We start from the raw sequence: 24,361 nt of genomic DNA on the forward strand, positions 1-24,361 counted from the left end.
TCAAAATGGCAGTATTTTGTTAGAAGTTGCATGCATACTTAAATGCTTCCCTGCGGACAAACTTTCTTGCCTATACTAAACTGGTTGATAGGGGATAGGCTGCTCCAGATTTCACACAGCTACAGAGTAGGGAAGAATTACCAAATAACCTGAACATCTTTCATTATGCACATTAATGTGGTAGGGAGTCACACCACCCCTAGAATATAAGAAGGGAGCCTCACTTCCATCTCTGCTGAAAGAAAGTGTCGTTCTCACTCAGCTCGTTTTAAAGGAGAGCTAAAGCCATGGCAAACATCTGTATGGAACCACAACTGAAGCTTCTTCACATGATCCTTCACTGCAACCTCAAACTAATCCAGTTGTTTCAGCCTGTCCATTTTCTTCAACCGCTGGCTTGTTCTGCAGCTGAAACACAGGAAACTGAGCGAAGAGAAGCTCCTGCATTAGTATGGCCTTTTCTGCTTTTCTTTCTCTTGCAATGTCAAGGAAGCAGAGCAACAGAGCCTTGGCAGATCAAAGCCCTGGAAGATGTAAAGCAACAGTCAGGGCCTCAGGCCCAGTGACCAAATCCAACCCTGTAGCTTTTGCCAGGTGGCCCCATCCCTTTCCCTCCTACTCCCAAACATTCCTTAGTTTCTTGGCTTGTGCAGAGTGTCCCCTTGCTTCAATTCTGCCTATCCTGAATAGCATTAAGAGCTTTAAACTAAAATATGGTGGTATTTTAGGCTAGCTCCCTTTTGTTTCCAGTCTCAACCTCCACAGGAATACAGCTCCCAAGGGCTTATCTGAAGTGGAATTCAGTCCTCCGAAAGAAGCCCTGTGCCTCTGTGATAAACTAATCATAAAAGGCCGCCTGTGATAACATGGAGAGTCCTTTCCCCTCATATTGTTTAGCCACAACCACTGAAAAAAAGCTGTGAGGTCTCATCTGATCCCAGCCATTCAATGGTAAACAAGTCTTTTATCCAAAAGCAGGGCAAATAGAGCACCTGAAGATCAATGGCTGGCATCCAGGAAGTTCCCCCTCTCTTCTCTGCAGATATTTAAAGGAAGGTGTGGGCAGAATAGGAAGTATTTGTCATGTTGACTGCATACATCCTTGTCACTGAGTGAAACAGGCACTGCATGATGGCTAAATAGAGGGGCTGCATCCTGCCATGTGGGCCACAGATCTTCTGTCACAGAAGGCTGTCAGGGCTTTTGGTTTAAGCGCAATGTGTTGGCGTGGGCTTGAAGTGTTCATAGGAAGCTTTCTTCATCCTGGTTACAGCACAAGAAACCAGCACAAAGTTTTCTTTGGCAAATGAACTGTGAGAACTTCCTCATGGCCTTTTCATGGCCATGACTCAATTGGGCTTGCATTAAAGCCAAGGAGGCACTTAAATGGGAGAAACATTAGGCCATGCCTCTCCTGGGATCGCATTGTAGAATGGGAAGGGGCTGGGAGGCAATGAATTGTGTATGTTTAATGTCCATGACCTGACCTGGCTAAAAAATAGCAGGACTGGTGTGGAGAAGTCATGCTAGGACACCAAAAAAGAAAAGAGAGAAGTGTTTAGATGCAGGAGGCACAATAAGTATAGCCTACTGAGGCCTGTAACCAATGGTAAGTGAAAAAGATGGACCCACTGTTTCTTTTCAGAAAAAACAAAACAAAAACCCTGACTCTATGCTTCTAGAAGTTTCTCTGTCAGAGGCATGGGCCACAGTGAGGCTGCATTTGGGCCTTGAAGCCTGCATGTGTAACTCGCCTCCCAGTTGCCCCCAGTTCCACTCACACAGTCTGCAACTGCTGCAATTGGGAAAGAGGCACTGTCACTCTCCTCACTTGTCCCATATAGAAGCACAGTTCAGGAGAAAGCTGGAAAAAGGGGCACACAAGGGGAGTCACCAGTTCCCCGGCAGAATCAGATTCCTGTTGAGAGGGAAATTTACCTTGTGTGTCTCCTTCCCCACTTATTTCTCCCTGTGCCTGGTGCTGACACAGGGCAGGGGAGGAGAGAGGATGTGCGCATTTGGGGTGGTCCAAACCTGCCACACATATTTTGGCCCACGGGGACCAAACAGTCATCCATGCTTGCTTTGCAACCATGAGGTCTAGAGATGTAACCTTACAAACGAAAGCTGTTAGGGCTCTGTAGAAACTGCCATGGCAGCTCTTCACTGCAAATATAAACCACTGTGATTTCACTTTTATCGTTTCAGCTAAATAACTCTGGGATGGCTTTGTTTCAGAATGCCAGCTCCTAAAGTTGACATCAAAGGAATATAGGATTAAAAATGGTAAAGTGTGGTATAGTGGTTAGTGTTGGATGGGGAGTGCAGATGTTTGGGTCCTAGTCCCCACTTGGCGGCCATGAAACTCACTGCATGGCTTTGGCCCAATCACTGATTTGCAGTCTAACCTACCTCACAGGGTAGTGAGGAGAAAATGGAGAAAAGAATGACCGTGTAGTCTGCCTTGGGTTCCTTGCAAGAGGATCAATAGTGGGATACAGCTGGAATACTACATAAATAAAATACAAATGTATAGACTAGATTTACCCTTAGTTTCTGGAGCCAACATTCTGTGGTTGGCAGGCAATGCAACTGCATCTTCAACCATGGAGATTTCCTTAGTTCCAGATTTGTCAGAGTCTGAACCAAAATCCTACACTTGACCCTTTATTATTAGTATTAGCATTATGAATTATATTTCTGTACTGCCCAATAGCCAAAGCTCTCTTGGCTTGATCTACAGCTGCTAGTAGACTTTGAGCTCCATACCATAAAAACGTGCACATTTGTTCATACGTTAGATGCACAAGAAGGAGCCAGGTTGGGATTTAAAAGTCCAGTGTGTTCTTCCACTCTATAAGCATTTAGCAAATAGAAACTTTTTAAAGACTACACTAAGAAGCAGAATTTTAGATCTCAGCCTGGAGACTCTCTTTGTTCTTCTAAATTTACTGCTTCCTTCTAAATTAGCACAGAATTCTTATCAGCGCATGGTGCTTTTAACAGAAGACAGAGTAAGCAAATACCCTGTTTTGGGTTAGTTTTTGCTAAACAGAGAATGTCATGTGCATGTCTGTGGAGCTTTCTATGGCTAATTTGTGTAGCTCAGGTTGCAGTCCTATTGCACAGTGCCAGTTTCTATGACCACTGGGTACAGGTTATCACAATATCCTTTGTTGTAAAATTCCACACATAAATAAACAAAAACAAACCTAATTTAAGGGCAATGGAGCAATATGGGTATAAAAACTGTTACATCAGTGACTTTTGGGAAATACAATAAAAGCCTGTCTCTGAAACTCCTTTGTCTACTGAACTTGAGAAGATTTCCTCCCCACATGCATTCACTCATGCTCAGGACACATTTTCTTCAAGCTGAGATAGTGATGACTTTTTGTTCTTTTATTTGTAAAGCTGTTGAGAAAAATAGGATCCGTTCACTGTAAGAAAACAAAATTTGTGTCCACAGAAGGATTACAGATCTTAACAGTTAATAATGAAGAAATCAGAATTGTGAAAGATTTCACATACATCGGCTCAGTCATCAGTTCAAAGGGAGACTGCAGCCAAGACATTCAAAGAAGACTAAGATTTGGAAAGGCAGCAATGAAGGAACTAAAAAACATAATCAAGGATGTTTCATTAGCTAACTAGGTCAAAACCATCCACACTATTGTATTCCCAATCACAGTGTATGAGTGTGAAAGCTGGACAGTGAAGAAAGCAGAAAAAATTGATGTGTGTGAAGCACGGTGCTGGAGGAGAGCTTTGCAAATACCCCGAACTGATGGAAAGACAAGCAAGTGGGTCCTAGATCAAATCAAGCCAGACCTTTCCCTAGAAGCAAAAATGACAAATTGAGGCTGTCATGCTTCGGAAACATCCTAAGAAGGCAAGACTCACTGGAGAAGACAATCATGTTAGGGAAAGTTGAATGCAGTAAACTTAAGGAAAGACCAGATATAAGACAGATTTAATTCATAAAGGAAGCCACAGCCTTGAACTTGGGAAAGCTGAATGGAGCCATCAGGGACAAGACATTTTGGAGTGCTTTCTTTCATAAGGTCACCATAAATGGAAGAAAACTTGATGGCACAAAACAACAACAAAGCATCACAACATAGATTTTTCAGGTGTTCAAAGAGTGCTCTAATGAATGTTCAGTGTGCGCTTCTTTGATGCTGCCCCCTGGGGATTCATTGTACACACTTGGAGCATCTGGAAAAGGCTCAGAGTAATGTGGACCCCTTAACCTACTCTCTAACTCTCCCAAGTCCAATATTTACCACCCTCCACTGGCCTTTCCATATCCCTAGTAAATCAATCACCTGGAGCATGGCCTCAAGGGGATGCAAATGCAGCCCAGTTTAAGCAAACTGTTTAATGCATTCTTCCCTAACCTGCAGTCTTCCTTCTAACTGTTTTGGCTGTCATCAGCTCCACACACTATAGCCAATGGTCAGGACTGCTGGGAAATGTAATCCAAAATTACATGATTGGAGTTAAGGCAAGCTTCATTTGATACACTGAAATGGTTGTCTAGGCCTGAAAACATAATAACCTCAGTGGAATTACCCTGAAGTAAGCGTACTGTGGAAAGCAGATGGATAGTCCAACCAATGGTGAAAAGAAACATTGACAAGTGCAGAATGCCACCCCTGAGCAGGCTTTTCCTATTTATTTCACTGGAGGAATTACCTTTCAATGGGCAATGGAGTATTTTATTTTATTTCATCATTTTATTTTATTTTATCAGTTGAACAATTGGACTTTTAAAGTGTCCAGTGACCCAGGGTCTCTGAGCTGCACGTAATACATTAAAAGCATAAAATGAATGAAAAGAATAAACAATGAATAAAACCTCCATATATTTAAAAAAATAGGTTTTAATTAGGATAAACAATGACAGTTCAAATTCTGACCACCCTCCAGCATGGCCTAAAATGTATGTCAGTGCAGCCAGAATGATATGAGATTGTATCTCAGTTAACAGCATCCCTCTGTCATTTGCAGGACGAATCCTTGGTTCCGGAGCTTTTGGGAAAGTAGTTGAGGGAACTGCATATGGATTAAGCCGGTCACAGCCAGTGATGAAGGTGGCTGTAAAAATGTTGAAACGTAAGTGTTTTCTAGGTTCCAGCTGATCTACAACATTGCTATGGTGGCAAATCATTAGAATGGCTGAATTAGAACTGGAAAGTGACACTGATTGGTACGATATATTGCCCACAACGGGGTTTTCATTCTTGATAGTCTTGATTCCACCAAGATGCCAGTGATGGGGAACCTCAAGCCAAGAGCCAAATCTGACCCTGTTAGGGGCCGACTCTTACGCTCCATAGTTCCCTGAATGGCTTTACTCACTTCCCATATCCCGCCAGACACCAATCATTTTGTGGCTCCCTTCTTTTGTGGTTTTTTTCCCTCATTCTAATAGATTAAAATGACTCTGCTAAGGATTTATTACAAGCAGAAACAAGTATAGTATATTTAATATATACAGTATGTGTAACATACTTTATTAACCTATAATATACTGGGGGGGGTGTATTTTTTACGCTTTGGCACCACCCTTCTTTGGAATGTGGCCCCCAAAAGCTGGTCCAAAGGAACTTTGGCTCTCCAGCTCCAAGTTCTCTCACCCCAGATGTAAACAAAGTTGTTATCAGAACAAATCACCTCTTAAATCTGTCGTTTTTCCCCATATTGATTTTTCAGTATAGCACACAGATCAGTCTTTTTCCTGTTTAGCATAGTTTAGCATACAATCTCAGCACTTTCCCCCCCTTGATTGAGGATTGCTCCACACAATTCAGAGAAATGCTCATTCTGAAGGTTCATTAAATTCATAATGATACTTTAGTCCAAGAACTGGGGATCATATTCGTTTGCATCAGAATTCGAAAAGGTCATTAAAAATGTAATATTAAATCATCCGGATTGTTTTCTGTCCACATATTTTTATCAGTGAATCTTAGAAATAAACAATTGCATGTGTTGTGCATTGTTGTTGAGGAAGAAGTGGAAAGGAAAATTAAATTAGCATTTAGCATGATCTGAGTTTCTTCAAGGTTTGAAAGATGTTAGCAGCTTACAATTTAATAGACTTTACTCAGATGGTAGCAAAACAGGGAAAATTTGTAATGATAAAATATAATGTTGCCATTAAACATGGTGCTAATTAAGATAAACTAGATTTGAACTTGTTCATCTGAAATTAGACTCATGATCATACACTCTGATTCAGAGAATGACCCACGTAGAAGAATTTAAAATGAAAATCCACCATATAAGTACTGTAATTGTTTATTAGTTATACAAGGCATGTCTCCTTCCTCTTATGTAGTTTGTATGCATCTTGATTTTATTTTTTAATATACCATCCCATTCCCATAGGCTCTTGGTGCTTTATAAGATGTTAAAAACCAACAATAATTGGAGACTAAAAGCAAACATATTAAATAAACCTTAATAAATTTTAATGATAAATTAGTGAACATCAGCTTCTGTTAATTTTTTCCCCTTGTACCCTTTCCCTACCCCCATAAAAACCTGTTACAAGGAAGAAATAGATGTCACCATGGGATGATGCAATCTCTTAATATTCATTATTGTGAGTATGTAACTACAATTAGCTGTTACACTTAATTTTCCAACAGCCACTGCAAGATCCAGTGAGAAGCAGGCACTTATGTCTGAATTAAAGATAATGACCCATCTCGGTCCACACTTGAACATCGTCAACCTGTTAGGAGCCTGTACAAAATCAGGTAGGTTTGCTTAGCAGTCCTTCTTTGCCCCCTGACAAGAGGAAATGCACAACTCCACAGTGTCCTATTTGCTTGGTGCCACTGACCTAGTATTCAGGCAAGCAGACAGACTATAATTTTCTAGATCAAAAGGTGGCTATTCAGCTAGATGGCTTTTGAGATACATTATACCATAATTATACTATATTTTTTGTCCACATCATGTAAATATCTGCTTGCTGTAGCCATCGTTTTGTCTGGATTCTATGCCTGTACCATCTGTGATGCACCAAACCAAAACACAGCCCAGTTAACTATGGATGGACGGCCAGGAAGGAGGAGCTCAAAACCCAAGAAGACTGTCAAGTGTCTGGCAGGTTACAATTCATGGCTGATGGGTTAGCAAATTGTGAAGGCCTGGTCCAGAATGCCAAATACCTCTTCAGGGTAGGGCTTGTTGGTGATGGGGGTAGGGGGGGCAGTGAAGTCCCCAGCCATGACTGGAGATGAATCAAAATGTAATTCTTGATGCCAGCATTTGGACAGTCTCAGGTTAGGACCCTCAGTGGCTGGGTTTATCTTGAAAAGGTGGTTCATAAGAAGCCTTCCATCCGTTGTCTTGTCTCTGATCTTCTTGGGCAAGGATGTCTCATGGAGTCGCCTTTCTATTGTTTGCTACTAGATCAGTTGTGCTGTTAGGTCTGGGCCAAGGTCTAGGGGCATGGGGAACAAATGACTACCCAGGAATGGCAGATGACCGGAGCATCCACCACAGCGAACAGGCCCTGCGTTAGTATCTAGGTTGGCGTTAGCCTCTTGGGATCCTGTAGCATTGATTTTGCTCAACGTAGCATCCTTTTTTAATTTAAAAAAACGTTTTAATCTGACGTGCAATCATCCACATGATTTCAGTTGCTTAAGTTATTGTTTCCCCTTTAAATATGAATTATACTTTTCCACAGCAAAATGGTGCTTTTCCCCAAATAAATTTAGCATCAGGACAGCAGACGCAAACTCCATTATTTTCTATGGGCATGATGGTATTGTGGTTTAAGAGAGTTTAAAAAGCAAAAGTGCACATGTTCAAAGTATTTCTGCAGTGTTTTGTTTGACCAATGTTGGCAAGTATCTGTGGCTGCTTTTTAAATAATGTCAATATAAATGAAGGTGTAATGTGTTGGGGGAGAGAAATGTAAGTTGTATGCTGCACAGCTAACATAATACATAAGGGGTGCCCGTAATAGGCTAAATTCCAGGGTCTAGGATTAGTTACCTAACTGCACTGAGATCCACCAGCTGGAGCCAAGTGCAGGCCCTGTGGCTCACTGGGGCAGACCAGAGCTTGTGTCAGGAGTGGCCCACTAGTACTGGAAGCCTGATTCTCTCAGTTGGAGCCCCAAATCTCTGGGCAGCCATCTGTCCCACCACCCTGCCATGCATGGGAACTTGCTGAAATGAAGGTGCAGGGACCCTCTTTTCCTTCCAAGCTCACTGAATTAGCTGGGTTTTTACATCTGCCCTTAAAACTTTCTGCTTGAGAGGAGTTTTTATTTTAAATCAATGCCTTCCTTTCCCCCATCCTTACATCTCTTTTTACACATGGGGTGTCCTTAGGAGACCTACACTCACACGTGGAAAGGAGAGTGATTTTAGCTCCTATGTAAATTAGCAAAAAAGGGGGCAGGATTGCCCTGTGGGCCTGAACCCTAATTTTTTTCAGTGCACAGTACCATCCCTTCACAGTTAAAGAAACCTAAAGGGCACTCTGGGCACATGTCCAGCAGTCCAGGAATTAGTTTCTATGATCAGAAAGGAACTTTAAGTCTGTTTGCACATTCCTAGTCACTCCCTGCACCCCAATATTCTTCATTTCAACACTCAGAGAAACAGACTAACTGTTGGTCTTATTAGACAGTGGAGTGTCAGAAATCTTTGCCAATCTACTGCAGGCCTTTCAGAGACATATTCGTGGTTCCAGCCCATCTGGACTGGATGCCCGCTCATGAGCTTGATGTTTCTGTGTAGAGCAATTGAATCATGAGTTCCTTGCTGGTCTTAGGCCTGACTTTATCCTTTTCTGGAGATAACCTTGTAGAGATGCTAAGTGTTGTTTTTCCTTTTTTCTTCCCCTCACCAGGTCCAATTTACATCATAACAGAGTACTGTTTTCATGGGGACTTGGTGAACTACCTGCATAAAAATAGGGACAATTTTCTGACTGGACATCCTGAAAAGTCCAAGAAGGATCTGGACATCTTTGGGATGAATTCAGCTGATGAAAGTACTAGGAGGTAGGATTTATTTTTAAAATCATTCAAGACATAATCCTATGCATGTTTAGACAGGAAAAGAGGCCTGCAATGCCCAGCAAGCCTCAGTGAGCCCTGATGCCAGTTGTGCATGGGGCAAATTGACCATCAGTAGCCCCCACCCTCCAAATTCCCTGAGTAGTTTTGCACTTTGAAAAGTATACTTTAAAATTAATAAGGTGATGCAGGAATGAATCACTGAATGAACAATGAAGCATTTTCATTAATACTTCTGAAAATAAAGGAAGGACTGGTAGCACTTTGACTGAAGCATAACTGGAAGGACCGTGTATTGCCTGAACCAGTGTTAGATTGGCTGCTTTGCATGGCAGATGCATCAGCTGGGCTTATCCAGGAAGACACTTGGCTCATACAGCAGCTGAAGATTTGCCTACTAGCCTTGTACCTGTATTACATGCATGCATGCAAGATAACTTGTAGGGATTTGTCGTGAAATGCTACCTATTGGATGCAGTCTCATGCTAAGAGCTGACAGCAGTGTAGCTGCATTAGTATGGAGCTACTCAGTTGATTCTTACTATTCCAAAAGATTCATAAAGAAGGGCAGAAAGGCATGCATGGCATAGGCATCGGGCTGCCAAAACTTTATTTTGATGTCTGTGGGAAAACATCAGACTATAAGTATTTGTACGATGCAGACAAGAGCATGGCATAGCCGTGCTGTAAATCCCACTATGCATTGAGTTATTTATGATGCTGTTGTGCTACTTTTCCAGCTATGTAATCCTGTCCTTTGAAAACAATGGTGAATATATGGATATGAAGCAAGCAGAGACAACTCAGTATGTGCCAATGCTGGAAAGGAAAGACAGGTCAAAATATTCTGACATCCAAAGGTCTTTGTATGATCGGCCTGCCTCATATAAGAAAAAATCGGTGTGGGGTAAGTTCAGGTGTATGCAGATATGCATCTTGGAATGTTAGGTTAACACATTTTGAATATATTCTTCTACCGATTGACTAATCTGATATCTTGTGAGAGATTTTTCAATGTGTTTTTCAAGCTGCAGTATTTTGATTAGTGCTGCAATGCTGGAGAGGGTGTTAACCTTTTCCTAACACCATTTTTCTGCCTTTGAGGTTGCTAATGACCTTGAAGAAGATGAAAAGTCAGAGAGCTAATGTACTGGCCATAACCCAAGTCACCCTCTTTCCCATGACTTTTAAGTTCTGAAAATAAGTTGGAACATCTGAGTGTAGATCTTCTCCATCACAACTTGTTTGGCCCCAACAGCTACACCATTTGCTCCTTTTGGAAACATTCATGATTGAAAGTTATTGTTCTGGGGGCTTCTCTATATAAGGCATTTATGGTGCACTTGTGATCTCTCACTCATGGAAATTTGTAGGATATTTTCTCAATGTTGTCACCCTCCAGGTCCTCTCCCAAGCTTTCCAGCCATTTCCTTAGGTTTTTCTAGAACAAGCCAAGTCTGGCATGCTCCTAGACACTCTATAGTTTATTATTCATAGTGCCTTTTCATGATTTGGCTCTATATCAAAGCACCACATTCTGTTGCGTAATGGAACCTATAGGAACATATAGAAAGTCTAAGAGGAAACCCATCAGGAGGAAAAAAAATATCCTGTGAAGGACGTTCTAAACCAGCCAGAAAGAAAACAGGAGCAGCTGGAAAGTAGGTCATATGCTTCATAAAGATAAGCCCTAGTTTTCTCAGGCCTTGCTATGAGTAATGTAGTCGCCTTTGAGTCAAACGCTCTCAAGACCATTTTGCCCACAAGCAACCTTTCTTATTTCCCCAAGTAGTCATGGAGCAATGTCCGTATGTCCCATCGCTTAACTGATTTTTGAAGGTTTACAACACTGTTCTCAGCTACAGCTACCTCCCAACGGGCAAGGGATATTCTACACTATTTCAAAATAAAACCCAGTGTAGCTGTGACAACTGCCTTCAGTGGTTTTGGGGCAAGTCACCACCTTGAAGAATAAATGAAATGAGAATGGGAAGAAACACACACCTTTGCACAATAAAAGAATGGTAATACTCTCAACAAACTTTGGACTGAGTGTTGCAAGGCCTCCGATGACAGTAGAGAGTTGGTCTTTAGCAGTAACTTAGGACTAGGTTGCAACAAATGCTGCTGTCTTAGGGACATTTAAAATATAACAGGCAGCATTTAAACAAGCTAAAAACGCAGAAGCAATGCATAGTTTTGCCAGGTCCAGACTTTAAGCAAGCTTCTGTCCCTTTAAAAGTTGCCCAGGATCAGGAGGTAGAATTGCATCAGGTATAATGGTTGCCTACTGCAGTCTGTGCCGAATCTGCACAGCCAGGGCTCTTCCTTTCTGTGTGTTAAGTAGGGGAGCCCCATGTAAAACAACAGAGCCTCTATATCCAAGGACAGAACATCAATGAATATCTGTAAGTTAAAAGAATGCCGGGATTCAGAACAACCCTTGGAGTGAAAGGAAACGTTTCCTTCCTCTTCCCCTTCCCCACATGACAGTGGTGACATTTACATGTGAGAACAGAGCTAGTCAGTGGTATAATGCCTAGTGAGAGCCAGGCGTTTCCAGACAAAGCTTGCCTTGTGCCACCATAGTGCCCCATTCACAAAACTTTACAGAAAGTCCAGATGATGAAGGCTTCAATTTATGGCCCTCCCATGTTCTCCCACCACCTCTTCCATCCTTTTTTTAACCAGAAAAGAACCATTAAGGAGGAAAAGATGGAGTAGCTGTAGAATGGCTCTTGACTGTTAGTGCCAGGCACCCTCCATCTGGAAGCGCCCCCAGTGTCATACGTGGCACTGGTGCTTTCATTACCTTCCCGTATCTAGCAGCATTTTGACTGTGCCTTTTTGCAGGATTCCTAGCCAGCAGCTAACATCTCCACACAGAACACTCCCAAGTGATTTGTAGATCACCAAATTGAAGGTTAGAGAAGCACCATACAGCTAACTCATCCCTTTTGCAGTCCCTTTAGAGAGTAATCCGATCCATGGCTTTCAAAACAGACTTTGACCACTTGCTTTTGATCCCAGAACCTGAGTCTTTTCCAGAGGCAGACTTCATCATTGAGGCTGGTCCACCCATTTTTGCTAAGCCAACAGGATGACTGCATAACTCAGATTTCATTCTCAGATTTTTGTTGTGGAAAATACCGCCTCTGATATTTTCCAGAACAAAATCATGAGAATTACTGCCACAGAATCATTAGTACTTTAGTGGAGTTGAATGGCCTTCAATGAATATTTACTAAAATGTTCCCAGTGAAGCTAAAAGGCACAAAAGTATGTGTGTCTACACAGAGAGAGTGAGAAAGAGAGAGAATGAGATGATGCCATCTCTGAATTATTACTTTGGGTTTAAACCACAACTGGAATAAAGCAAAAACAAGCTGTATAATATGTAGGTGGTACTTCTTTAATCCTACAATTTCTTGAAAAAGGGCTATAATCACAGGAGAAATAAAAGCTATACATAGTACTACAATTTTTTTAAGGGACACTGTCTATCACTGATTGATGCAAAATGTTGAGGGAGACACTAGTTTTGAAGAATTGTTTTGAAAGGACATGTTCTAAAGCAGGCTTCCCCAGCCTGCAGTCCAACACATCTGTAGGGCACTAGAGTGGGCTGGACTCTTGTAAATCTATCAACCCAGTGTCTTAAAAAGCAGGGAGGAGTGGCCATTGCAGGGAGGAATGGCCACTGATATAGGGAAAACAGCAGCAGCAGTGTAAGAAATTAACAGCATTTGTTTACTCCTGATACCATTTGAAATTACAAACTCTTTTTTTGCAAATAGGTCTGGTCACCTTTTCAATAATCATGGGCAAAAACCCCATCTCCCACTGATATGTATACCTACTCATATTTCAGATTGATGACATTTGGGACTATTGGGTAGAGTTTTATAAATAAAGTAGAAATAAACAAGCAAACTGTTGCCTTTGTAGAAGCCTCCTATTGCAGATGCTTCATTCCTTTTCCTCCTTTCCACAGAGCCAGATGTGAAGAACCTCATTTCTGATGAGAATTCAGAAGGCCTCAGTTTGATGGACCTCCTGAGCTTCACTTACCAAGTTGCGCGAGGAATGGAGTTCTTAGCTTCTAAAAATGTGAGTGTCTAACAATGCAATTCTATACATTTCCACTGAAGTGCTCCCACTGCATTCATCCGTCCTCTTGCCCATTCTCCATTTCTGCCTGCAGCAATCAACAGTGTTTATGGTTTCACTGACATGGGTGGTAGGAAGGAAAGAAAGAGCAGTGGGAGGGCCTTTAAGGTGGTTCTGGGAGGAAGGGTCAAGAAAAGGTTTTTAAGGTGGTTGAAGAAGGAAGTCAAGTTGGTCAGCATGTGACAAAGACATGGGACAGAAGATACAGCTTTGCTTGGTCTGCATTCTTCGGGGGGAAAGGTGCCATTTTTGAGCAGCCCTGTGCAGCTCAGAGTGGGCGGGACAGTGAAGACTTAATAGTGGCAGAAGTGCATGTGCAGAGTGCATCCAGCATGGGTTTTATTCCGTATATAGGCTTGCATGGATAGCCAAGAGTCACAACCATGGTTCCAAATGAGATGTGGAGCAATAGCGGCAAGGACCTTAAATCCCTAAATTTAATCCCTGATACTCTCCATTGTATGACAAGGGCGTATTGTTATCATTAGTATGATTGAGGACATTTATATATTCTGCAGTGTGTGCACCGTGATTTGGCAGCGCGAAACGTCCTCTTGGCTCAAGGAAAGATTGTGAAGATCTGTGACTTTGGCCTGGCTCGAGACATTATGCATGATTCAAATTACGTATCCAAAGGCAGCGTATGTACTTTTTTCCCTATGCATTTCCTGAGCAGAAAGAGTGATCCTATGGTGTGGGAGGGACAATCTGAGGCAGAGGAGCCACTTCTTCTTATGACTGCACTGACAGGGCAGAAGGTCGGGGCATCTTTCCTCTCCCACCCCCATTTTGGAATCCTTTCTGGTGGTTTTTTCCAGTTGGAGGAAACTCCACCTTCAGGGCTCACACAGTTTATCCAGGGAACTTCTTACAGGATCAGGAGAGCTATAAATCCTGTAGTTCCACAGCCTTTCCTGGCCTACCTCCTTTCTACCCTTTCTGACTTGGGGAACTACTAATGCCAGACCTTTCCACAGCCTCATGGTGAAAGTTTTCAGGGTGAGATCTTGCTCTCCATCCTCAAGAATGACAGCCAAAAAGGACCAGGGCCCCTCAGACATTCTTTAAGAACCATAGGGTTTCAGCTTTAGCCTAGCCTACAAAATCAAACTTGTAAATACAAGCATTGTATTTTGCATACAGAACTTTGGGGTGAAATAAACTGACATTTAGATGAAAAGCAAATATCAGAAGCTCAGCCCAGCAATTTTCAAGACTCTCTCTCCAGTCACTCCCCACCTTATTAATCCCAATTACAAGTGGCATGAAAAAAACCTTTCATGCATCACTGTAGTTATATTTGCTGTGCAGAGTTTTGCACTGGATAAGGTTTGCTTAGTAATTTAGCACATTTATTATGACATAATGAGCCATTGATTCAGTTAGGTGTCTGGCTCAAACAAGGTTTCTCTCAATGCAACTGGGCAATACTTGTAAAATCATTTTATCACATTATTTCTGGATTAGCTTTTATGCAGAGTAAACAATGCTACTTGAGTGGAAGTTGATAACCTTGAATAGCAGAAGACAGAGGAAAGAAGCAGTGATTAAATGACTCAATCAGAATGGCAAAATAACAGATTACATAGAAAAGGCAGAAGTGCTCAGTTCCTACTTTGGTTCAGTCTTCTTCCAAAAGAGGGTCTATGATCTCTCTGGCAAAGGAGTACAAGCCAAAGGCACAGGATCACAGCTTGAGATTGATAGGCAAATAGTCAAGGAACACTTCATTACTTTAAACGAGTTCAAATCTCCAGGCTTGATAAACTGCACCTGAGAGTAATAAAGGTACCGACAGACCCCTCAGAACCACTGTTTATTATCTTGGAGAAATAGCATTCCAGCAGGATGTGGTATGACATGCAGTTGCAGACTGAGGGTGCTTCTACAATGAGAACTCCTGGCACTAGCAGTTGGAAGGCATTGTGCTACTGCTTCGTCTTTTTTCTCCTTAATAGAATTTAAGTGCTAAGGGAAAATACAGAGAAGCACTAAAAGAAAGTGGGAGGGTCACAATGTTGTCTGGAGTCTAGACCCCAGAGAGTGAATGAGGGATCTTTGTGAAAAAGGCAGTGTGATGACACCATGAAAAGCCTCATCTGGACATGCCCTTAATACTTGTAATTGTTAATAACATGTATATCTATCTATGTACGTGGTGTTACCCAAAGTTTCTGGGATGGATTCCAAATCAAATTTAAATATAGTGGTGGTGAATGACTGCTTTTGTATCTATGCTATTTAACTTATTAACTCTTTGCATTCTTTCAGACTTTCCTTCCAGTGAAATGGATGGCACCTGAAAGCATTTTTGACAACCTGTATACAACATTAAGTGATGTCTGGTCTTATGGCATTCTTCTGTGGGAAATATTTTCTCTAGGTAGGTACCTTGGTCATTCTGGCATGTAAGAACTAGCTAAATAATGAAAGATTTGCAAGCATGTTCCTGTACTGACAAGTGCCTGGAGCAGCCTTCTGCAACCTGGAACCCTCTAGAAGTGTTGGACTACAACTCCCATAATCCCTAATCAGCATGTATGTTGGCTGGGAATTGTGTGATTCATAGTCTAACATCTTTGGAGGGAACTGAATTGAGGAAGAAAACCAAGCTTCTCCTCTGGAAAGCGTTTTGCTCTGACAAAAAGGTTGGGTCCAGAGGCATAAAAATGGAGTTAGAGGACATGTTCCTGAATGAATGACCAAGAAGCACCACCTGACTCATCCTGATTCTTATCCTTAACCAACCAGTTATGTAAATCTTCTACCCTGTTGCTGATCCTCAGGGAACTCGGTATAATCAGCCTCTCTTGGCAACCCTGCACCTGGACCTCTACCCAAGGTCAAACCAGGATTAAATCACATGTAGCCCCAAGCAAAGCGTTTCCATGCCTTCCCCAGTTTAAAATTTTTGAATACTTTGGTTTTCCATTTCATGTGTAGGCTAGTTCACAACTTTGATACACGATTTGCATGCATGATTGATCCATGTCAGATAAAGTACACACATTTGTACACACATCTATACATCTGAATTTATTAGGCTATAATAAAAGAATATTTGTTTCCTCTATAGACACTTTTTCATTTTAGGACTAATTGAAGTTTAAAAAGAAATTGAACTTTGGTGTGTCCAGTTTTTTAAAAATTACACTGTAACAGCCTTACAATGTGAACTGTAGTCCATTTTTTTAAAAGGAAGCATAGATGGGCTTTTCCCAAGCAAACTGAAGTACGATGCCTGAGAGATGCAAAGATAGACAAACAGTATTTCCAGTCCCTAAAAACAGAATGCAATGCCATTTTTTTCCTGTTTTACTGTATTTTATTCTTGTATCTTGCTGATTCATGCCCCTTATATGCCCTTCTCTGAGGGCAAGATTGAGTAATTCTATGTAGTTCAAGGAAAATGTAATTCTCAGTAGCATTCTAGGAGATCAGTGAAGAAAGAATGAAGCCATGTACAGAATACCTGAAACATTCTACTTTCCCCCTTTGCCACAATCCCAAAAAACAGCAAAATGAATGTTGTGTGAGTCTGGGTGTTTTAATCTCAAGAACCTGAATTCTGCCTCCAGTGCAAAATTTCCATTATCTTCAGTGTTTACACAGCATCTCCAAAATACACAGCCCTGTAAGCTAGTCAGATTCTCCCAACTGTTGGCAAACACAGGAATGAAGGGGAATGATCTTGTTAGAAATTTTGTGTACATTGAAGTTATGTGATTCATTCAAGGATGTGGCCAGATTATAATCTGGTTGCATCCTGGTTCAACCTGTTGTGTTGAAGTTGTGGTTTTTGGTTGTTTGCTCCTTTTTGGTGGTGGTGGTGGCAGTGGGGATGGAAGCATTTAGAATGTTGTCTTTATATGTTGAAACAGGCACATGCTATTTATGGACAAAAAGTTTTGCACAATAGCTTCTTGAACACTTACTAACATCTTGCTTCCCTTGATTTTTAGGTGGCACTCCATACCCCGGCATGATGGTGGATTCTACATTCTATAACAAAATTAAAAGTGGCTATCGAATGGCAAAACCGGATCATGCTACTAGTGAGGTGTACGTGACCTTTTTTGTGTATTTCTTCTGCAATATCTCAGCTTCTCATTGACTCAGGAGGGAGACTTAATATATATAGAACACTTGGACTGCTGTCCTCACTGCATTCAGTCCAAACGCATCTAAAGTGCTCCATGACTGAACTCTGAAAAAAATAGTTCTGCAAGTTTATAGCAGAACCTGGTTGTAAATAAGGCTGATTGATGTGGTCCCTACAATGTCAGCTCTGCCCATACCAAACAATCCCCAAAGTTTTGCACTTTAAGAAATGGTACCTTAAAAAAAATACAGGCTGACAAATGAACAGATAAATGCATGAATGTTACTGTGGCAATTCTAAGAATTAAAAAGGACAGGCAGCTTTCCTGAAGCAGTAGGAATGGAGCAAAACTGATACCTTGAGTCAATTGATAACTATGCACATTTGTCTGATGGATGCATGCGAGTGACTGTTTTTGCTGCTATGTTTGTTTTCATCCTTATAGCCTGTCATTAATTCCTTGATGAAACCATTAAGTCCCAGATTATTAAGCTACCTTCCCCATACCCTTCACAGGTATGATATCATGGTGAAATGCTGGAACAGTGAACCGGAGAAAAGACCTTCCTTTTACCATTTGAGTGAAATAGTTGAGAATCTTTTGCCTGGAGAATACAAAAAGGTTTGTCCTTTTGGAAAGCAGGTTGCTTCCAAATCTCAGAAGATTTTGTTCAACTCTACTAATAAGCCTTGGATCTTAAGTGGGGAGAGTTAACGGTAGCTTTCAGTTGATCACAATGTTTTATAAAGCTGAGCTTTATAAAGCTGAGCTTCTTCATACAGACTATTTACAATATTATAATGGAAAGAAGAGCATACATTTCTTACGGTCCTGTTTTGTAGCCCCTTCCCCCACCAATCTTATTCTGAGCATGTTCCTGCACTGTACCAGACTCCATGGTTCCAATATGGCTCTAGGGGACACCATGGAAGGGGTCAGAATATTCTGACTATACATCATATTATAGGAATTTGTCACTGGTGTATACCACTAAAGCAGGAGGAGTTGTTGTTATGTGCCATCAAGTCATCTCCAACTTATGGCAAACCTGTGAATGAAAGCTCTCCAAAATGTCCTATCCTTGACAGTCCTCCTCAGCTCTTCCAAATTCAAGGCTGTGGTTTCCTCAATAGGGTAAATCCAATTTATATTCTGTCTTCCTTTTCTTCTCCTACTTTCAACTTTCCCTAGCATGGTTATTTTTTCCAGGGTGTTTTGCCTTGTCATGATGTGTCCCAAGTAGAACAGCCTCAGTTTTGTCATTTTTTCTTCTAAGGGAAGCTCTGGCTTGATTTGATCTAGGACCTGCTTCCTTGTTTTTCTCTCCTCCAGCACCATGTTTCAAATGTATCGGTTTCAAAGCAGGAGTACAGAATATTATTTGGGTGCAGGAACTGGATGACATTGGCAAGTGTGGTCACAGCTATTGGCATCACTGTGGCCCCATTCTCTATGTTGGAGGACTTTTTCCCAGGCGCCCTAACCCATGCATTCCAGAAAGAAATCTTACTGTGGCAGAGTATTAAGTCTGATTAAGAAGGGAGGCTAATTTTGCTAAATAAATATTTTCAGAGTTATGAAAGAATTCACTTGGACTTTTTGAAGAGTGACCACCCTGCTGTCACACGCATGAGAGTGGACTGCGACAACGCTTACATTGGAGTCACTTACAAGAACGAAGACAAACTGAAGGACAGGGAGAGTGGATTTGATGAACAAAGACTCAGCGCTGACAGTGGCTACATAATCCCTCTGCCAGACATTGACCCAGTTTCAGAAGATGAACTTGGAAAAAGGAACAGGCATAGGTAAACACTGTTTAATGTAGCTGGGCTAATCAGAAATCTGAGAGAAGCCCTGCAAGCTTAGAAAATGAAGAAAGGCCTTTTTGAATTCTAAAATTATGTATACAAACTTTCTAGCAAATTCCTAGGAAGGTTGCCTGTTGCTTCTAGAGTCTATAGAAAGATGGACTACTGTGAAAGCCATTTTTGCTTCTTGGACATCACCCCTATGGGGTATTTTCCCAAACAGAGTCTGTGGTGCTCCAGAGTGCTAAAAGGATCAAATTTCACTTGCCAAAACTTTAGCTTGACATTTTCAGTACTCCATAGTGGACTGAATGCCATTTTTTTTTCCCATTCACGTTTTTCCCTCCAAATTTGGTGGCAGGGTGGGTGCTACACACTCTTCAGGTCATGTGTTTCTAACCCCTTGGTTTAGACAATTGAATCATGCATTTTTCACCATGCAGTCCAGCCTTCCTAACTGTTTTCCTCCGCGGCTTCCCTTCCCAGCTCCCAGACATCTGAAGAGAGTGCCATTGAAACTGGTTCCAGCAGTTCAACATTTGTCAAGCGCGAGGATGAGACCATTGACGATATCGACATCATTGATGACATTGGAATGGATTCTTCAGAACTGGTCGAGGACAGCTTCCTGTAACTCTGGAGGAAACCGGGGACATCTTTTGAGTTGCATGAAACAAAATGGGAGAGACTTGGCATATCACTCATGGACTTTACACTCCATGAGGAAAACCACTTTGAAAACAGACAGTAAAGGCTTGGAATGCCAAAAAGGGGCTTAAAGATCTCAGCTGGTTTGTGAAACAACAGGACATTTGGAAACCAGCTTTTAAGCATTAATCCTTCACTAGCATCTCAGTACTGTTTGCAGTTTCAGTAGATAGGTCGATAAAGGGAAAGGCCATGGACAGTCAAGTTTGTGTTTCAAGGGCATTCATGACTCAGATGGATGACATTTCCACTATGGTGAAGCATCACCCGTGTACTTGTGTAAATACCTGTCCTTACCTGGATATTTTGTGGAACGGACATTTTTCTTTTTTAGAAGACCACTCAAGAATTCTGCGTATTTTCTTCCTTCAGTCTCATTAAAAGCTGCTGTTGAACTTTCACATGAGATGAAGTACATGTAAAAAAGAAACCACTTTTGTAACTTCAAGGGACTGGTATTAGGTAACCTTTCACTGATGATGCAAACAAAAGAAAACAATAGTAAAGTCCAGACCTTATACAATAGCTTAGTAAATCAAATGAGACTCTTTATAACCATAGAGGAATACTTACTACTACTGTTCTCAGTATCACTAAGTATAGTTTATAACTACTCCTTGTCCTTCATTAAAATCACAAAAAAGTTACTAATGGACTAAAGCGTTTCAGGGTTTAAACATTTACAAGATACAACTGTTCTTTTTGACTGTTAACAATTTTGGTAAATTATAACTATTTTAGGAAGTAGGAAAAGCTAATGTATTCTAAGGAATCCAGATGTAATTTTCCATCCTTAATGGAGTAGCTTTCCTAACATTATAGACTGATAGCTTGTGCATCCTCCTTTGATTCAGTGGAACTTTTAAAAACCTGAAGTTTATTTTTAACCTTTCATTTACAATCAGGTTGCTCAAGTTATTGTACCATGAATGTGTGAAAATGCAAGTGTGTGCGTGTGCGCACACGTGTGTGTTTAATCAATCAATAGCAAGGCTGCTTGGAGCATTCATGGAGTACACTGCACATCTGAAAGTTTGTTTGGGTTTACATGCGACTAACTGGTCTGATGCACCAAATGCTCTTTCTGACAAAGCTTCTTTCTGAGCCTGTGATTTCCAATTAGGTATATAGCCACATTGCAAGCAATAATAATGATCTAGTTTTAGCATTGCATTTTAACAGAGATATAACAGGATCCCATTGTCCTCCTCAAGTTTTTCTATGGAACAAATGGGAGTCTTTTACAACCACTCCAGTGGAAACTGAACCAAGAGTAAAGCAACTTTAAAGGCTTTTCTATGCATAACTCTTTCCAGGGTGAATACTTAAAAACTCAAGATTGAGTGTAACTCCCAGCAGTGTATACATTCCTTGGCAAAATACTGTCTTGTAATGTGTACAATCCTGCACTGTTTCTTCTTCTAGACAATTTTTAAACAATTGATACTGATGCTTCCTTAATCTGCACTTCTTGTGTTTCTGATAGTGTATCTGTATCAAAATTGTTTTATGATTCACAGTGCAATCCCATGCATGTATACTCCGAAGTAAGTCCCATTCTGTTCAATGGGTCTTATACTCAGGTAAGTGAGTATTAGATTGCAGCATTTACGATGTAAGTCTGTGGAAATCATGAACTGGAATCAGTCTATGAAAATCAAGAACTGGGAAAGTTTGGTGCACAAAAGGGATTTTATGCTTTTCAGTATAAAAATATAAAACATCCAGTGTTTGATTTCTATAAAGACAAGTTTCAGAGTGGAAACCTGTTTGGGAACCATGCTGTGACTTCTAAAAGCTATTTCCTTAATTCTAAATATGCATGCGACAGACTGAAGTCACTCTCTAACAAAGGAAAAAGAGCATGGCACATTCTCAGGGCACTTCCGCTCATTACTACATAGACTCAGACCTGTTACTGAAACCAGATGCTAGCGCTGAGTCCTGGCATTTTGAATAAATCTGTCCCTGTGCGGAGAATCACCAAGTGTAGCATATGGTAGCATTTCAGCAGTGGTAGTAGTCACTTTGAGCAATGTTACTTTCTGTGACAAACTCACAGGCTTATTTTGATTGCAACTTTAGGAACTAACATATGAATGTTACATGTTCTAGAGACAATGACCATGTTTGCACATAATGCTAATCCATGGGATTTTTTTAAACCCATGGCTTGTCATTCTACCCTGAGTTTGTCTGCTTTTTTCTCAGTCTCCTGGCTATTTGTTTCCCTGCTCTTTCATCCACTCCGAACCTAGATCACAAATAGTACTGGCAGATAGATCTGCCTGCTACTCTTGCCCATACCCTCTGTAGCCTGGCAGAACAATCCATCAGTTCTAGGTTCACACTTAAAAACAAGCCATGATTTAAACAACCCAGGCTTCACAAGCCAGAAACAAATAATGTGTTGTCTTTCTGGGTTGTTCAGGATTTGTTAGCATGGCTGGATTCATACAACAGGACAACCCAGAATTCTACAGTACATAAAATGGCTAACATTATGTACAAACTGAGACAGAGTTAGCATTATGTGCAATCCCAACCAGCTTAACTCCATAGTGATTGATATTTCGAAGATCACTGTCACTGTTGATGAGTGCCCAAAAAGACTAAAAATGCAATACAAATCAATAATTTGGGCTGGGCCAGTGATAACTCAGTTCTACACAGCAGTCAACTCATTTGATATCAAATCATTAACTACCACTTAACATGAAGCATCAGATATCCATACATTGGAATAAATGAAGAAGAGTTTGGTCCTTACAAACATAGGACATGATCCTTTCAGCATTAAGTTCCTGAAAGTCTGATTGACTTCATGTGCTCAACTGTCTCCCATTGAAATAAATGGGACTTATTACATACTTCTTTGTGGATGGTTTGTGCACACGGGGTTCTCTGTGGTAAATAATCTGTTGAGGTTTACATCTACAAAATGCAACACAAGCAATATGGGTATGCAACTGCTTGGGCAAATAGTCCTTTCTTTGTAGTTATCCAGCAGGGATGTTGTCTCTGTTCAGCCAACTCCTATTCATTAGAAATGTGCTAATGCAATGGTTGAAAATCACACGTCTTACTTGCGCATGCATTTGTCAAGTGGTACCTCGTGCATTAGTATGCATAGTTCAGGTATTCTCATGTTGAGCAGACATTCATTTTGTACTGGCTGCTATGGAATAAGCTGCAGTACTCTTGTCTTTGTTTCTTCTTGTTGAATTTATCCTGCTTCTCAAAAAACAAATGTGCTAATCCAAAATGTGCATGATTTGCTTTACACATGGATCACATTGCCCACATGACAGTGCACACCAACCCATCATAACTGCCATCCTATCAGTGGGATGCCCATTTATTTTGTTTCTCCATTTCAATGCCATGCTAGCCATGCCCAACACCTTTTTAACTATGTAACTATAGCTGGAATGGGACCAAACTCAAGTTGTGGGCTGAATTAATTCTTAGATTTATAGTCTTATGACAATGATAATTCCTGCATTTGCACCTCACTGTGAATGGGAAAATTGTATGAAGTCAGCACATTAATGCAGGCAGTATCTGTTGGGCTATGGCTGCAATCCTACACCAACTTACCTAAGAGTAAGCACTATCAGATTAAAGGGGTTTACTTTTAAGTAGTCATGTATAGTATTGTGCTGTTGCTCTTTCAATACTAGTCTGAAGGAAAAAGGTTGGATTTTAGTATGATAGTAACTATTTGAAGATAATCTTGTTCAGATTTTCTTTGTTGTGGCTCAGTTAGGAGAAGCTTTCGGAAATGAAATACCCAATTTCTGTCTGTTTCATATTTGTATAATGACAATCGAATTTTGCCTGTGAAACACAAGTTTCCCATTTTGAATGGCTGACCCTCTTCCTTAAAATATGGTCTGCAAATGTACAAAACAGTCCTATGATATAATGAGGGACATAAGATAAGGTGATGTTATACATCAATATGTATATATGTATTTTTATATCTACTTTGAGGAGTACTGCCAAAACATACATGACAAGCTGTATCACTGCCTTTGTTTATATATTTTTAAACTGTAATATACTCCACAAGCACGCTAACTGTTGCACTTTTAAATGTCCAAAATTTATATTTTAGAATGGTTAAGAAAGCACGTAAGACTTTCCAAGATGGTGGTATTATGAAATGTTTGAGAAGAAGAAAGCTAGAATGAGTGAACATAGGTACAAAATGTAATTCAAATGCCCCTGTTCTTATTTTTGTCTTTAAAAACATGTAAATTAAGATCTTTATATTTCAATAAATGATATATAATTTAAAGAAACTTTAAAAGTGTTGAATCTTACTTGGAGAAAGCCATTTTATTTCATGCCACCCCATTTAATTTAAGTTTAATTCAGTTCAGGTGATTTTTTCAAACAAATGGCCACTGTCAACAGAAGATATTTTCAAGTCAGACAGGCCATAAGAATATATACGTGTCCTAATTCACAGTTTCCTATGCATGTTAACTCAGAGTCCCACTGAGAAA

General features: G+C 40.7%; 1 protein-coding gene across 5 annotated transcripts in view; it reads left to right on the forward strand.

The window, feature by feature from the left end:
* PDGFRA (platelet derived growth factor receptor alpha) overlaps nucleotides 1-24,151 on the forward strand; it is a 57,785-nt gene extending 33,634 nt beyond the window's left edge. For all 5 annotated transcript variants that reach the window (XM_044417831.1, XM_044417828.1, XM_044417829.1 and 2 more), the window contains 11 exons: nucleotides 5,014-5,118; nucleotides 6,660-6,770; nucleotides 8,887-9,040; nucleotides 9,796-9,962; nucleotides 13,050-13,165; nucleotides 13,744-13,866; nucleotides 15,497-15,608; nucleotides 17,188-17,287; nucleotides 17,844-17,949; nucleotides 18,901-19,136; nucleotides 19,626-24,151. In XM_044417831.1, coding sequence (XP_044273766.1) covers nucleotides 5,014-5,118; nucleotides 6,660-6,770; nucleotides 8,887-9,040; nucleotides 9,796-9,962; nucleotides 13,050-13,165; nucleotides 13,744-13,866; nucleotides 15,497-15,608; nucleotides 17,188-17,287; nucleotides 17,844-17,949; nucleotides 18,901-19,136; nucleotides 19,626-19,773 — 1,478 coding nt within the window. In that variant the 3' untranslated portion in view covers nucleotides 19,774-24,151. The remainder of the gene's footprint in view (nucleotides 1-5,013; nucleotides 5,119-6,659; nucleotides 6,771-8,886; nucleotides 9,041-9,795; nucleotides 9,963-13,049; nucleotides 13,166-13,743; nucleotides 13,867-15,496; nucleotides 15,609-17,187; nucleotides 17,288-17,843; nucleotides 17,950-18,900; nucleotides 19,137-19,625) is intronic.
* The last annotated feature ends 210 nt before the right edge of the window (nucleotides 24,152-24,361 follow it).

This window comes from Varanus komodoensis, unplaced genomic scaffold (assembly GCF_004798865.1).
Source record: "Varanus komodoensis strain SLA01 unplaced genomic scaffold, ASM479886v1 scaffold9, whole genome shotgun sequence".
Taxonomy (NCBI): domain Eukaryota; kingdom Metazoa; phylum Chordata; class Lepidosauria; order Squamata; family Varanidae; genus Varanus; species Varanus komodoensis.